At 39.5% G+C, this 17192-nt stretch overlaps 1 protein-coding gene across 2 annotated transcripts in view; it reads left to right on the top strand.

Annotated features, from left to right (window-relative positions):
* Positions 1-17192, top strand: part of SIL1 (SIL1 nucleotide exchange factor) — a 230001-nt gene that overhangs the window by 154625 nt on the left and 58184 nt on the right. For both annotated transcript variants that reach the window (XM_073356007.1, XM_073356006.1), the window contains 2 exons: positions 290-481; positions 4604-4725. In XM_073356007.1, coding sequence (XP_073212108.1) covers positions 290-481; positions 4604-4725 — 314 coding nt within the window. The remainder of the gene's footprint in view (positions 1-289; positions 482-4603; positions 4726-17192) is intronic.

Here is a 17192-nt window from a genome sequence, read left to right as displayed (position 1 = left end):
AGAAACTTAGTGGAATTTTCAAAAGCTCAAATTCCCCCTGGTTTCAGTTGGTGTTAGTGTGATTTTTAAAAGTATGTAGATACCTGAATGCCTATTTGCATCTTTAGGTGTCTAAATACTTAGAAGATCTGTCTCTAAATCTCTAAATCAAAGGCCTCAAACTCACTGAAGGTTAAATTCCACTTCTAAGTTATCTGTAGGCTGGGGTGTACCTTTAGGATGATGTACTCCACTAATCCACTATTTTAACATCTGTATTTCTTTTGGTTTTACTTCTCTCATTTCTAAGACTAATCTGGAAGATGTGAGACAAAGGTTTCGTCCCATAGAAGAGCTGAAGAAGGAGTTTGAAGAACTCAACATGAAGATAGAAACTGATTTTGAAATTATGGTGAAATTAATCAACAAATTCAATAGCTCTACTTCTACTCTGGATGAAAAAGTAGCAGCACTGTACGACCTTGAATATTATGTTCATCAGGTGAGGTAACAAAAAAACATTAACAGTTGTTGTGTAAAATCCAGGGAATATGGTATCATAAATGTGGTTTTATTCTTCTTTTCAGTATCCGATAATACATATTACTTAATTATGGCAATCCAAGGACAATAAGCGATTTCACAGGACAACTGCAGCCTTATTTTATATCTGCATTTCTAATACATTATTATTCTAAATTGATAAAATATAATCACTGTAGAGGCCAAGTTTTCACAATTTGCGGTGTGTTCTCAGCCCTCTGTATGTATCTATCTTTTTGCATGTGGTTGATGAAGATGGGTTTTATTTGCCATTTGTGTGTATATTTGTACTGTTGAAGTTATTAGTCAGTGCCCTGAATGCCTTGCAGGGTACAGGGATGGGTACTTTATAAATATAAATAAAATTATTATTCTTTTATTATTACATGAAAGGCATCTGTTGTCCTGTGTGACTAGGGTGACCAGATGTTCTGGTATTACCCTGATATGTGGGGCTTTGTCTTTTATACAGACAACTATGCCCCTCCACTATGGAAAAAAGAAGTGTCCCAATTTTTTTCATACTTGCTATCTGGTCACCCTATGTGTAACCCTTCATGATTATCTCTCCTCATACGTCTCCATACATTATATCAAGAAAGGGAACCCACGCATGCTCACACACATACAGAAAGTCCATCTTTTAGCTCAGAACGACTTAGAAATGGGATGTAGAACCTCTCAAATATGGGCCCACAGGTGACCAGAATTTGTTAGACCATCAAATAGCTGTCTGATGGTATGTGAAATGAGTTTCAGTTCTCAGTGAACAGTTACCCATGTCCCAAAAATCATTTTCAGCACCTATTTGCTTTCTTGTGTACAATCTCAGTGCAGAGACCAAGGACAGAATGGACCTTGTAGAGAAAAGTACCCTCTTATATCACATGCAGATGTGGTTCTGACACATTTGGTTTGAAGCAGATTGACAGAGGCAATATGGGGAAGCTTGCAATACTGTTCTCAGTGCTGAACCTTCTCTGGGGAGTTCAGTCTCTAAAGATGTTAATCTGGCACCTTTCACTAGCATGAAATGTATTTTAAAAACAGTTTTTGGGAGAAGCAAGGTCTGATGAGAAGCAAAGTCCATCTGCCAAGCTGCAAAAGAAAAATCTTTTCAAAGTATTATTTCCAGAGTTTTTCATCTCCTATTCCCATACTGAATCTTTCTCACAGACATTCACAGAGTGGCAAACCTTGTCACTCTCTTAAGAATGTAATCAGGGGAGGAAGCAGTGGTAAGGGGTCAGGGATTGGATTAGATTAGATTGGGGTTGGGTGGTAGAAGGACTGGATTGGGAGATTTACCCAACTTGATCTTTCACAGAGAATCAGCCCAGAGTCACGGGTCTTCTCCAGCTCTTATTTTGCCAGAATCAGTTGGCCCTGTACTAATCAGGATTCAGCTTAGTGTGTTTGGGTAGCTCTTGAGAGACAGAGAATGTTGTGATGTTTTCTGTAACATGCAAAAAACAAAGCAAGTATAAAGAAAACAAAGCATAACTCATTTATGAACAGAGCCCAGAGTGTTCACACCCCAGCGCACACAGAGCCTAGGCCCCTTTTTATAGTTTGCAGTCTCATTTTTCTCTCTCAGATTATTTTTTCTTCTTTCCTTGTCTTTCTTCCTTCCCACTTCAGAACTGCAACACCATTTTACGGTGTTAATTTCCTCTCCTCTCTGTCTTATTGACAGTCTTCTTTTCTCTTGTTTCTAATATCTCCTCTATTTTCTCTCTCTCTCAATCTCTCCCAATTTAAAGTTTGCTCCCACTGTGAGTACTGTCATATTTACTTGTCTCCCATACCCCCATCTCCACTGCATGCTTGCTTTATTGGAGTGCTTTTATGAACTTGGGCTTTCTTCTCTGCTGTTTTCAGTGGGCTGGAGCTAAGCATTAGCTATAACAACACTGCATACATTGCTCAGCAATGCATTCCCAGCTCTGCAGGTAGGTTAATGCTTATGTGCTTTAAAAAAGAAAAGAAAAGAAAAAACAAACAATGTGAGGAGTAGCAGTTTTCACAGCAGATGCCAAGGAACAAAATAAGGTTAAAACATTTTTTTAAAAAGTTTGTATATTGTTTTTACAATTTATACTCCAGTCTTGTGACTTGGACACCTTTCACTGGAACTGGAGGTAGAATATGGGACTCGCTCCCAGGTGAGAGTAGAATGATGACTGACCTCACTGTGATCAGTACTAAATGCAAAACTTATGTTTTTTTATTTGGCTTTCCCTCATTAAGCTCTTTATATAGACATATCTGCAAAGTGTAAACTAACCAATTTATTGTTCCTACAGACTGAGAGAGACTTGATATTTCTAGTTTTAAATATTCTTAAATATTACAGTGATTGAGCATAATCAAGGAGATTAGATTAGATTTATATTGCAGTTAAGATCACTCTAGAGGAGGGTTGACACAGAGAAAGGAAAGGAGATACATGAGGTCAGGTTTATAGAAAAATTAGAAGAATGTGATCCAAAGGACTGAGGAAAAAATGGTTGATGCAAACGATAAATAATCTCACAACTGGACTCCAAGGTACCATTGATTCTTGCTGAGGAGCAATAAATTGCCAAATGAAATGTTGGGTACCACCTCATAATGAATTATAGATAATACATGTAAACCTAAGCCCTGATTCAGTAGGATTTAGGCAGTGAAGTCAATGGCAGTGAAGTCAATGAGGTTATATTAAGCACATGGATCAGTGTTTGTATGATTTGGAATCTTGCTTTAGGTATTTGACCCATAATCAATTTTGTTAAAGGAACACTGTCAAGATAAAAAATATTTTACTAATAAAAATTTAGATTATTAAATTTGAAACTAATCTGCTAACTCTGTTGTACTCTATTTGGAGTATTTTGTTACTATTAGCACTTCAGTCAGTTTAGTCAGGGAACCTGGACCGATCAGTTTTACCTTGTCGACCCAACAGTCATTTTTGGTTGTTTTTCAGCGTTTCTGTCTCCATCACCAAACAGGAATGGTGGGAAATCTAAAAACAAAAAGTTCCATGAATATACAAAACAATTTTGAAAATTCCTTGAAGACTGCTCTCTAGTAGATTTTTGAAAAAATCCTTCTTTTAAATTTAGCAGCAGTAAACTTTGCACTAAATAAGCCTGAACTGCTTGAGACTCTCCCTTTAGGTAACACTTGCAGGCACTTTTCTAGTGTTGATTCAGATTTATTTTTCCCTCCTTTTCCCCTGTGGTAGCCCAAAATCTGTTTCAACTCGAAGTGCAGCAGATGAATGTAAGAATATTAGAACATAGGAATTGCCATAGATGATCAGACCACTGGTTCATCTACTCTGGAATCCTGTCTCAGAGTGGTCAGCCCAGTACTGGCTGCTTCAGAGGAAGACACAAGAAACCCTGTAGCAGGCACTTATGGGATAACCTGCATCCAAGGAAAGTTTCTTGCTAGCCTCTATTAATTCGAGGTTGGCTTCTACCATTCAAGTTAACACAGTACCTTGGACTATATTAATGTAGAATGTCAGGAATAGTTTGTCCATCTCTTGCTTTAACCAGAAGCTTAGAATGTGAAGTTAGTGCATTATTGCTGCTGCTGACAGGCTGCTTGACAATTATTTCTAACACTTCAAGCCTGCCAATTACAGCTCACTTTGTGTATATGTATAGCACACAATTCCCTATGTTCCCAATAATGGCCTTCTCGTGTGAGAATAAGTGAGAATTTACTTTGTTTTGACAGTGTCAGGTTCCCTGAGTTAACAACACGTGTCAGGGGAAAGTTTTGATAGCTAATCAAATTATTTGAATTTTCAGTGATGCGTTATATATTTGATAATAGCCACCTGTCTGCGTATATTATTTCTGGAAGTGTGGAATGTGATGCTCACAGGGAGCAGTGTATGATTTATGAGCCATGATTTTTTTCTTCAATTTTAAGAAGCTTTCAAAACAAAATTCCAGATAGATTTGGAAAAGATAAAATTTATTTAGATGTTATGTTCTAAAGTACTCTGCTTGAAAACTTGATGGGAACCCAAGTGATGCATGTTAAGTTTTATATTAGTGTGGAATCTATTCATTCATAGGTGGACAATGCAAAAGACTTTCTTTCCTTGGGTGGACTTCAGCTTGTGATTAATGGAGTAAACAGCACCGAGCCTGTGCTAAAGGAACATGCTGCCTTTGTCCTGGGAGCTGCACTATCTAGGTGAGCAGTGTGTGTGTGCTCACTGGGAACGGGGGTGGGGGAGGATGAATGGGAAAGAATAGCTTTTTAAGAGATCAGATAATCGAGATACTTTTCTTCACCTTTCTGAACAGATGGGTATTTTATCCTATCTGGTACACACGAAAAATTCCCAGGCTAGTGGAAATGTGACACCAGAGAAATTTCCCTTCTCTTCTCCTTCCCTTTGTCTTTTCTTCACTTCTCCAGGGAATAGTTCATTTTTGAATAGTGAGACTGTGACATCAGATATACTTTAGTGTTCTGGGAGAACACAAGTCAAGGTTATGAATCCAGGGGCCTAATTTTGCCATTGAAATGCACATGTGTAATTCCCATATTAAAGCTAAACTGGCATTGGAATTGGTGTCAAGAAACTGAACAGATGACAGGCAGATCTGAAAGGTGTTTATAACACACTGAAAGATGGCTACCACAGAAAGGAATCCATTTTTCCTCATGCTACACTGTGTTCTAATGTTCTTCAAATTGTAGGAATGTTGGCAGCTTGGGTTTGAATGTTGGGTTTTTTTAAAAGCTTTTATAGTGAGTGTGGTGGGGAAGGGATGCATATGAATAATACAGAGAAGTCAAGAAGGCTGAAAGCCAAAAACCTTTTTAACACCCCCCCCAAAAAAAAAACCAAAAAAACCCTGTTTGTTCTTATGCCTTGAAATATGGTCACACTTTTTACATCATCGTGAATTATTTGTCATTTTTTATTATATAAAAGCTAGTATTTCTTTTAGAGGCTTATGTACAGTGAGACAGATCCTAAACTGGTGTGAATTGGCATACTCCATTGACTTCAGTGAAGTTACACTGATTTACACCAGCTTACAATCTGGCTCACAGTTTTCAGACTGAGCTTGAATTTTTGGTCTCAGTGAGCTCTACCAAGTAAGCTAAAAAAAATTTCAAAACTCAAAATGAATTCATGTGATAGACTGGTTTCTTTGTCAGACATTCTCTCAGAACAGAAATGCAATCCCTGAGAGAGCTAAAGCAACACAGTCATGACACAATAAATTAATGATATTGTGATCTGAATGTATATAATTGGCTACTAATGCATGTGTATTTTTTCTCACTAAATTACAAATGCCTGTTGTGGGGAAGAAGTATATCTTTTTCAGATATGGTACTAAAGTACTGTTCTTGCAAACATTTAATTTTTTTTAAAAGAGCTTTCTGACAGATGTCAGAGTAACAGCCGTGTTAGTCTGTATTCGCAAAAAGAAAAGGCGTACTTGTGGCACCTTAGAGACTAACCAATTTATTTGAGCATAAGCTTTCGTGAGCTACATCCGATGAAGTGAGCTTATGCTCAAATAAATTGGTTAGTCTCTAAGGTGCCACAAGTACTCCTTTTCTTTTTCTGACAGATGGTAACCTTCAGTGGTTCAGATGATGTACTGTCTCATTCCTTCGTTCCCATATTTGAGGAGCTTTTTATTCTTTTTACCTGGCTGTGCTTAAACTTTCTTATTAAATAGACATTTACATGCCGACATGTTTAGTTTGTGATATCTGGTTAATTTATTTGCTGAGTGCTTATTTTGTGTTTAAAAAGAAACTTTTTTTTTTCCTTTTTAAACTTTCCTCAACACATTTTTTTTGCATTGTTTTTTTCTAAATCAAGATTATTATTACTATTATTGTTTATTAAGCCTGTGTTGTTGCATGGGTGTGGCAGTTAGGTGAAGATGATCCACGTTCTGTGCAGTCTCCTTCATACAACCGATGAATGTGTTGCGTGCACACACACTTAGCAGTAGAATAAGGGTGGTGATTGGGTGAGTTACCTCTGATATCACAGTGGTCTAGGACTCTTATAATTCATGAAGTCAGAATGGCTGAGAACTTAAAAATTAGGTGGTAAGAGACCCTGAATCCCAGTGATGATTGAACCTGGTGATATTCTAAATGAAAAGAGCTCTCAACCATGCTTGTAGCTGTCCATCACTTCACACTGACTCAATGGACATTCTAGGCTTCTGAGTGACACACAGAGAGAGTGGCAATCCTAGAATCTTCTTCTTTGTTTATTTGTATTGCAGTAGTGCCTAGGAGCCTCATATATGGATCAGGATCTCCTAGACGAACGCAGAACAGAAAGACAGTTTCTGCCCCAAAGAATTTACAGTCTATTTCCTGGTCTACACACAGATTTTATACTAGTATAACTATTTCAGTTATGGAAGTGATATTTTTTTAACCAATTTAGTTTCACCAGTGCAACCCCTGGTGTGGACACAGCTATACTGATATAAAAATCCGTCTGCAGGTGTATCTTAGTCTTCTTCCCATACAGGAATAAGCTATATTGGTATACATACTTTTATACTGGAGTAACTGTGCACACACTTAAGTGTATTGTACTGCTTGTAATGTGTGTGTGTGTGTGTGTGTGGTGTAAATGATAAAACTTTTGTGTGTAGACAAGGCCTCAGTATAATACAAGAAACAATAAGTAGGTACAGACAGACTGGTAGAGGGGAACAAAAGGAAGCCTGAGATAATAGGAAACAGAAGTTCTAGGTTCTACTTCTGGCTGTGCCACAGACTTCCTGTATGACTTTCATCAACTCATTTACTTTTGTTTGAAGGTAGCCAGTTGAAATAGTTTTATTCCATTTTAGATTAATTGAAACCAATTGTGGTTTAGAACACTAAATTGTCTCAAACTCTGCACAAATCTCAAACTGAAGACCTTTCAGCTTTAAAATGAATCAACTTATTTTCTTCAAACTTGGTTTGTCTTTAACTCTGGCCACAGAAAAGTATGTTTTTTCCAAACATATTCAGATTTATTCAGAATGATGTTGCCACTCCCCCCTGAGGTGCAGCAAAACCACAAACTTCCATACCTTTGACCCAGTGATATTTTGCTGTCAGTGAGTTCTCGAAGATCTCTCGTTCAGCTTACTATTATCTTTTACTGGAGACTGTTACTTTTGTATTGTCAAAAGTGTGTGTGTGTGTGAGTGAGAGAGAGAGAGTGCCCTCTAGTGGCTGGGTTACAGTAGCTTTGTGCTACAGGCTTGTGTTTTTGAAGTAGAGGGTCCTGGGTTCTATTCCTCTTGCCACTCATGTTGTTTTTATGTATATGGACAAGGTTTTGTTTTTTTTACAAGTCTAATCCTACTGATGTACTAATCAAGTTGTGTGGTTGAGAGGAGAGAGTGTTGTTGTGGAGGAATGCAAGAGTTCATCTATTGTTTTTTCAATTAAGGCGTTAGTTTTGAGGCTCTGGAAAACTGGGCTTAGCCACCTAGTCCGTGATCACATCAAGTGTTGTTCAGTATGGTCAGATCCCTTTAAATAGTACCATTATTTTAACTACTGCAACTTGCTGTTTTAAAACCTCAACAAAATGTTTTCCGTTCAGGAGTTTGCAGAACTAAAGTTAATTTAAACAATTCTCAAGTGTTGTGATTGCAAATAAAAGTTAAATACACTAACAAAAATAATTGTTAGGCTTGTGCTATCGTACGTTTAGGTATCCATAATTCACTAACAGTATATGCCAATATACAACATTATCTGGATTGTCAGTGATTGCATTAGCATAAAAGCATGTTAACATTTATCCAGTGCTGCTAAAATTTAAATATATATAAGTATAAAATATTAAGATTTAGCATTCTGGAAGCAAGTAAAACTACTGTATGGAAAAAGCTTCTGCATACTTTTGATTGTACACTGGAGTACCATCTGAGTGACAAGAGTGTTAGAACCCGAAGGTAATCAAGATTCACACCACTGGGTCCTAAACATCACAAAAATGTTAATGTTTTATGCAAAGAGGAGCTATAATAAGCTGAGAATATTTCCAATGAGAGAAGAGTCTTCTGATGTCCTGAGACTATTTACAGCCTGTAAAATTCCTCGTTGTGTAAATCAGATACAGGGAAGCCCATGGGCAAATTGCATCTATATGTTTCACGATATCAGATATAAGTACAGCAATAATATTTTTGTGTACTATCTCAGTCTTTAAAAGATTTACATCAGAAAACATTTTTTTCACTTTTGGTAATTTTTAAAATTAAATATTTGTAATAAAGGCATTTTCATAAACAGTGTACAAGGGGAAAATAAACTATTTTCAGTTTACAGTGCATATTTCATCCCAAGGGATCCCAAAGTGCTTTACAAACTTAACAAGCTGATCCACTGCTGAAATGCAGCCACATATGGGATAAAGTACAGCAGATGTTTAACAATGCATAGCGGTTTGACACAGTAGTTTAGGAGAGGAGTGATAATACCAAGCATATTTATATAATGCTTTTCCACCATAAGTCTCAAAGTAAGTGTCATTGTCTCCATTTAACAGACAAGCAAACTGACACAAAGAAGTGACTGGCCCAAGGCCGCACAGCAAGGCATTGAGAGAGCCAGGATTAGAACCCACATTTCCTGACTCCCAGTTCTGTTCTCTGGGACACACTGACTCCATATCCAAAATACCTAGAAACAAATGCACCCATTTATGTTTGGGAAAGCACAACGTGTTCTCGCATCAGAGGGGTAGCCATGTGAGTCTGGATCTGTAAAAGCAGCAGAGAGTTCTGTGGCACCTTATAGACTAATAGACGTATTGGCGCATAAGCTTTCGTGGGTGAATACCCACTTTGTCGGGTGCATGTAGTGGAAATTTCCAGAGGCAGGTATAAATATGCAAGCAAGAATCAGGCTAGGGATAACGAGGTTAGTTCAATCCGGGAGGATGAGGCCCTCTTCCAGCAGTTGAGGTGTGAACACCAAGGGAGGAGAACTGCTTTTGTAGTTGGCTAGCCATTCACAGTTTTTGTTTAATCCTGAGCTGATGGTGTCAAATTTGCAAATGAACTGAAACTCAGCAGTTTCTCTTTGAAGTCTGGTTCTGAAGTTTTTTTGCTGCAGGATGGCTACCTTTAAATCTGCTATTGTGTGTCCAGCGAGGTTGAAGTGTTCTCCTACAGGTTTTTGTATATTGCCATTCCTATTATCTGATTTGTGTCCATTTATCCTTTTACATAGGGACTGTCCAGTTTGGCCGATGTACATAACAGACGGGCATTGCTGGCACATGATGGCGTATATTACCTTGGTGGACGTGCAGGTGAATGAACCGGTGATGGTGTGGCTGATCTGGTTAGGTCCTGTGATGGTGTCACTGGTGTAGATATGTGGGCAGAGTTGGCATCGAGGTTTGTTGCATGGATTGGTTCCTGAGTTAGAGTTACTGTGGTGTGGTGTGTAGTTGCTGGTGAGAATATGCTTCAGGTTGGCAGGTTGTCTGTGGGCGAGGACTGGCCTGCCTCCCAAGACCTGTGAAAGTGAGGGATTATTGTCCAGGGTGGGTTGTAGATCACTGATGATGCGTTGGAGAGGTTTTAGCTGAGGACTGTATGTGATGGCCAGTGGAGTTCTGTTGGTTTCTTTCTTGGGCTTGTCTTGCAGCAGGAGGCTTCTGGGTACACGTCTGGCTCTGTTGATCTGTTTCCTTATTTCCTCCTGGGGGTATCGTAGTTTTGAGAATGCTTGGTGAAGATCTTGTTAGTCTCTGTCTGAGGGGTTGGAGAAAATGCGGTTGTACCTCAGCGCTTGGCTGTAGACAGTGGATCGTGTGGTGTGTCCAGGATGGAAGCTGGAGGCATGAAGTGCTCTCGGTGTGTTTTGCCCAGTAGGCCTTCTCCCCACATCCAACATTTTTTTTTGCCTATTTCCTCTCTGCCAGCTTTGTGAGAATCTCTCCCTCTCCTGAGGTATTCCTCATTCCAGTATTTTTCTGGGATGTTTTCCTCCTTCCTCTTCTCCGTGTGCCTTCGTTCCTTCCTTGCACCTTCTCCTGAAGGTAGCTGAAGCAATGAGAACTAGGAGGTGTATGGGGTATCAGTTAATTAGGCTGCTTTCTCCTGTTTCTTCCTGCATTGAGAAATAGCTGAGGAATCATCAGGAGGAGCAATGAAGGCAGCCAGGGGAATAGCAGGGGTTTAACAAAGATGGTTTGTCTCAAGCAGTTGTTTCGCTTCCTGTTTGTTTTTCTTACAACGCCCCTATTAAACTAAATGAACATTCATACAGTAAACGTCCCACTAACCAAATCAACATCCAGTATTCATAAATTACAGAGCAGCCTGACATCACTTTCATCACAGAAGGTTTTAGACCCTTCAGTGCTACTGTGGTGGGGGGGAGTGACATGCATATTTACTTTCCTAAAAAATACAACGCAGAAGAATAAAATCCTTTTTCTCAAAGTCTAATGAATCTGTCTGCTGTGTGTAGATATTTATTCTGTGCTCAGTGCCCATCACCATGATATCTGAGCACCTTATCTCTAGAACCTAGATCTTTATGCCTTCCTTTCTCGCAAAAGGTGGGTCTGTTACCAATGTCCATCAGTCATTCAGTGATGTCAGTTCTCCATTGTATGATTTTCCTGTTATATCCAATCGCAGTCTTTGTTGGGGTAAAGAAGTAAATAGCGCTTGCATCTGAAAAGTTCACTTGTCAAGGGGGAAAAGTTTCTACTAGATTTCAATCATTTGAAATAAAGTCAAATTTTGCACTGAAACCAGTTGACAGTTGCTTCTGTTAAATAACATTAAGGGTCTGGCATAAAGCAGTAAAACCCAGTAAAATTAAAACCAGTGCATCCTTAACTCATAAGGACATAAGAATTTCTGGACAGGAAAATAAATCTACTCAACCTAGCAAGCCGTGTCACTATACATTTATTTCAAATCCATATTCATGTTTGTCCCTGCTTCCTCCAGCTTCACTCTATGTATTGCAACTGCTCGCTATCTCTTTATTAATTTTCAGTATTTGCTTCAGTGGTCTTGTTTGACAATTTATTTCTATGTGTACCACCTTTCAGATGAATTAATTCTAGCTGGATTCCCTGTTTGCTCGTACTTTCTTGGTTTTTAGATTGTGTTTCCTGTTTTTGTTTAAACTCCTTACTAGTGTGGAATTATCAGGCTCACTGCACTTTAATTTCAAATTAATTTTATTGGGTCACCTTAAAGTTTTCTGTAATGAAAATGAACTCAGTCTGCTTAGCCTTTCCCCAAATAACCTTAAAGGAAAAACTGCAGTGTACTATAAAACCTGGTTTAATCAGTAGGACAGAGAGAATTCAGAATATTAGAAATGTCTAGAAATCAAAGTTTTGACTTTTTGGCTGTGTTTTAAAGGTAATTTCTGTATTTCATAAATGCCTTTTATTAATTTTTATTAATTTAAAACTAGATGAGCCAATTACTTTTTAATGAAGATGATACTTGGCACTCCTGTACTATCTTTTAATTAAGGATCTCAAAGTACTTTGCCACTACCAATGAATGTAACTTGTAGGGAGTGGGGACGGAAGATGCTATTTTGTAGCTGGAAAAATGAGCCCAGATTAAGTGACTTGCCCAAGGCCATTAACTGATGGGATGGAACCCAGACCTCCTGTCCCTCCACCGGGTGCTTTCACCCTTGGATCATGTTTCCACAACCAAATTTAGAATAGATCTAATTTACCTTATAGGATATTCAGCCTTGTTGATTTCCTGTGGCTTTTAATAGGACCTGAATTCTCTCAATCTTAATGAGTCTGAATATCCCACTGGGGAAAATAGTGAATTGGCTGGATATTCCCCTCGACATTCTCTAGCAGAGTGAGCAGAAGCCATCTGAAATTTTTATAGAAGACAGAAGGTTGGGGGGGATAGAGTCTTTGCATCCAGCTCACCCACTCCTTCCAAGCATGCTCCCCTACAACCAGCAGAATTACCACCAGCAAATCCTGAGAAAGAATATGTTCTGTGCCATTCCCTCTGTGTGGGTGAGGTGTGGCTAATGGGATCATAGCTCCTTAGGAGGCTGTGCTTTCATAGAGGGGGAGGTAACACGGAACACAAAGTCAGAGGAAGAAGACCGCCTCTCTCTAGGCTCAAAACCTCCTTTTTGTCCAGATCTTCAGGGCTTGTAGGTTGTACCCACTGCATTCATAACCCACCAATCCTTGAGGAAGGCACTCCTCTGGGAACTGTGCAGTAGTGTTTCCTATACCTTTCTCCCCTTCCTGTGATAAAACTTGTATGATACAGTCCTACCATGGATCACCAAAAAATGCAGGATTTAGTGGGAGAGCCATGAGACCCAGCCACTGAAGTACTGCTGTGGTGAATGGAAAACTCATTATTTATTCCCTCTTTTCTTTAGTATATGTGTAGTGTGTGCAGTGCTCTAGGGTATTCTAATTACTGCTGTTTCCCTTTAAAATATGTATTCAGTCTGGTTACTTTAAGTTATAATTATCTTCATGAAGAGTAAGAGCCTGAATCATAGTCTAGCAAAGGTGTAAACAGTGTTTATATAACAACAACGTGGATTCCATTGTCTCCTCTCCCTGTATTTATTCCTCGCTCATATATATTTTTTTCTCTTTTTACTACAGCCTCTACACTCAGCTGAGGGCTTCAAAGACTTTTCTCCATAACACCTACATTATTTTCCTAACCTGCCGTGACTCTTTAGTTTCACTTGTTCTCTGTATTTTTCAAACTAGTAGGTATAAAATGTTCCACAAATAAGAGGCAAGCAGGCTACCCTTTAAACACGTTGCATGGAATGCTGGAGGGGCTATCATTATTATACTTTAGTGATTAGGTTTAAAAAGTTAACTAAATAGACAAAGAAGATCATAGTGGGGGAAAGAGGCGGAACAATGAAAACACAGAATGCATGACATCTCCTAAATTATGCACCAGTTCTGATTAGAGTTTGTCATGGACAAAGCTGGTCTAGAGAAGATTGCAGTCAGTTACCTCAACGTGTACAGGATCCAGATGACAGTTCCCTCTGCATATGTTCCCCTTCCAACCTCCAATTTCTGCTTTTATGAATTTAATGGTTGGACAAACTATGTGCAGTGAGTTTTGGAAGTTATATTGATCCAGCTTTTTCAGTATAAACTTGAATGCCACAATCAGATTTTGTCAGTGAGGTATTTAGCTCTGACCTTGCTATATGTGGGGTTCCAAGTTTTTAGAGCTGAGGATTTGGTCATGAGTTGCCTGTCCATCCAGCTGCCAGGAGTTAAGGGGTGGGGCTCTGACAGAGAATTGTCTCCTCCCCTCTTGGTGCTCTGCTGCAGTGGGAGATAGGGCTGGCCTATTAGATTCAGAGCTAGCCTGGGATGAGGGTTCCCCAAAAAATCATGATCCTAAACAGCTGCTTGTTTTGGTTGTGTCTAAGGCTGGTTCCTGCCTATATTGATGAGAAGAAAGGAAGAGATAAGAAATGTCAAGCGCAGTGATCAGAGTCCACTTCCAGAGGCTAGCAGTGTCCCAATTCACTTGCCCTCTATCGATATGATTTTGAATTGGGGATTGTGATGATTTGGGGACTCTATCTGTATACAACTTATGAATTTTGTCTCTTTACCTCCATCTTGGGCTGAAATTCCAAGGGGTAGCAGTACAGCAGGGTTGTTAAAATGTGATGGTCCTCTATTCAGATGGAAGCAGCCGTGGACAAAGGGTTGGCTACCATCCAAAAGAACCAGTCTGCCCAGGTGGGTGGGTAACTAAGCAGTGGGTCAGCTGGTGGGGGACTGTGATCGTCTGACAAGGCTGATGGTGTGTTTGTGGGGGATGTTACCTCACAAAAGGGACTAGTGGTTATAAAAAAAGGGTATTTTACTGACCATTGTGGGGGGAGAGAGCTCAAAAGGAAGGTAGCTGCAGGACAGAGGGAGACTCTGATTCAGAGGAGAAGTCTGCTTCACGTGGGGACCCTGGTCAGCCTAGTGGACTCTGACCAAATCCCAAAGAATGCCCAAGAGCAGTGGGGGCACTGAGGGAGGGGTGGGTGTTTTATTGTTTTGTGTAGATCTGTATATTTCTTGGGCTGTCTAAAGTAATGAGTGATTGGTTTGGGAACCATTTACAAAGTGTGTGTGTGTTATGTACCTGGGGAGGTAAACAGTAAAACTGAGTGCCTACAAGAGTGGAGCTATGGGAAAGAGTGTGCTTAAGCAGCCAGGGGGTCATTGAGACCTCCTGAGCGTTTTGTATTCTGTGGGATCTGTTGTGATGGGTCTTGCCAGAGAAGAGAGAATTGTTGTTCTCACAGCCATTCCCCATTAGCCCATCCCTAAGGAGTTCAGAGCCTATGCCATTCTTGGGATACAAATTGTGATCACTTTTTATGCTATATACTGCTTTTGCTAAAAAGAAAGTGATTATCAGAGACACTAGGAACTGCCTTGCATTTTTTGAAGGGGGCAACTTGCTTTACGGACAGCAAGACGAGTGACTCAGAATTTTGAGCTACCGGAGTCCGTGCTGGCCATACACTAGGAGTACAGGCCCAGGGAAGTGAAGTGCTAAGGCGCACATCTCTAGAGAACATCTATAAGTAACTAATTCTCTCTCACACACATTAGATCACAGTAATCTCCTCATTTCTGGGAAATCTTATCATATCCACTTCCCATAAGTGTCTCAGCCCCTTGACACCTGACTACATGAGATCTGAATACGTTTTAAAACTAATTTGGTTCACTAGGTTCTCCATGCCATATGTCATTCTTATTAAATACAGCAGAAAAGAAGTTTCCTGGGTACTGCAGTCCGTTTCATAAGCAGCCATCAAAGGATTCTGTCTTCACATCTAAGCCCTCAGCCTTCGATCAGAAGTGTCTAGCTGTCCCTCCAGTGCATTTAATTTTTCACAGATTCTCTCTGTTTTAGTATCTAATGAATTTAACATTGAGTACATTTGTATAATCTTTTGCAGCAGTCCTTTCCAGAGTCTCCTTTACTGAGTGTCCTGAAAATAAAGGGGCAGGGATGGATAAGGGACTCCAACAGCAGTCAGATAGTGTTGGCTGGGCCATAGGAATATGTGGCTTGAAAAAAATCCTATTTACCAATGCTTATATATTTTTTCACTATTCTTTACAGTTGTTTCTGCCTCTACATATAGTCCTTCTGGTACATTTCAGTTAGAGGTGAAATTTAACCCGAATTCTGAATGTCCTGACTTCAATCAATCTGAAATGGTCCTTCAGTATTATTTAAAGTGTGGGTGTATGTGGGTCGGCCCTGGAGACTACTTGCAGAACAGCTACAACGCCGGCTTGCCCCCCTCCATGCTTGTCAACATGTCTGTGGCCCTGAGCCCTGTTCTGGAGTGACTTCCTCAAGGAGTGACTCTCCATGGCCCATCCAGGTCTTGGCCTCCCCTGCTGAGACCAAAAAATTTGCATTTGAGAGGCAGTTATAGTGGTGGTTTTGTTTTGGTATGCTCACTGGGATCATGAACTCATTTTACCTATTTCAGAGTAACAGCCGTGTTAGTCTGTATTCGCAAAAAGAAAAGGAGGACTTGTGGCACCTTAGAGACTAACCAATTTATTAGAGCATAAGCTTTCGTGAGCTACAGCTCACTTCCTCAGATGCATATCAGGCCACTAAAGAGCCGTCACATCAACATAGGAATTGCCTTATCAAATAATGCAAGCGGTCCCAGGTAGTCCAGTATCTTGTCTGACTAGATGCTGCAGAAGAAGGTATAAGAACCCCTGTAATGGTAAATTATACAGTAAAATGCCAATGGGGTAAATTTCTTCCCCAAACAGATAGTGACTAGTGTAACAGAGCATATTTTAAACACCATTTCCAAATTCTAGTCCAGGCCCAGTGTAAACAGGGTGTCTGAACAAGCAGGAACCTGTATTGTCAGCTTATGTACAAGTCTAAGATTTCTAACCTCCCTTTGTTGTGTTTCTCACCTTGCTTCAGAAAAAGATTGCATTATCATCAATATGGTTTTAGAGTGTTTGTGAGTGTGAGCTGTAGCAAGCTGAAATTCATTTGTGTGCCTGTTTCATAGTCTTGAGAATTTTGAATTAATATGGTGCTGCTTTGTTTATTTAATACTACCTTTATCCAGATTGGAAACTATAATGGCTCTGAAATTTTTCCTTCAAGAAATGCATTTTCTTCTTGAGTGATTCATACTGAAATCGGTCTTAATTTCAGTTCAACTAGTGTGTAAAAACACAGTGAGCAATTATTAATCCCCGAAGGAATAAAGACAGATGGAGCCCAAAATAGAATTGGCTTTATGATTAATTGAATCCTTCAAGAGTCAAACTGAGTCAAAGCTTGATCCCATTCAGTCAGTGTCGTGAAAGAGATTATTGTAACCTGAATCTCCGCAAGGTAGAAGTTGAAAACATAAATGTAAAAAATACAGATGTCGTTTAATAGAATTGGTCCAATTTACTGTGTCATCATCTTCCAGCTTTTAAAATGGAATTGGAAGAAACAAAGTAACATGAAGTGTTGTTTCATATTATTTAGCACAGAACCTTGAGGGCATACATGTGAAAGGTGTTACACAAAGCAGTAAATAAGGATAGTAGTACAGTGTGCAGATGCAGGTTGATGTGA

The sequence above is a fragment of the Lepidochelys kempii genome, chromosome 8, assembly GCF_965140265.1.
Source record: "Lepidochelys kempii isolate rLepKem1 chromosome 8, rLepKem1.hap2, whole genome shotgun sequence".
Lineage (NCBI taxonomy): Eukaryota > Metazoa > Chordata > Testudines > Cheloniidae > Lepidochelys > Lepidochelys kempii.
This window is presented reverse-complemented; position numbering and strand designations above follow the sequence as displayed.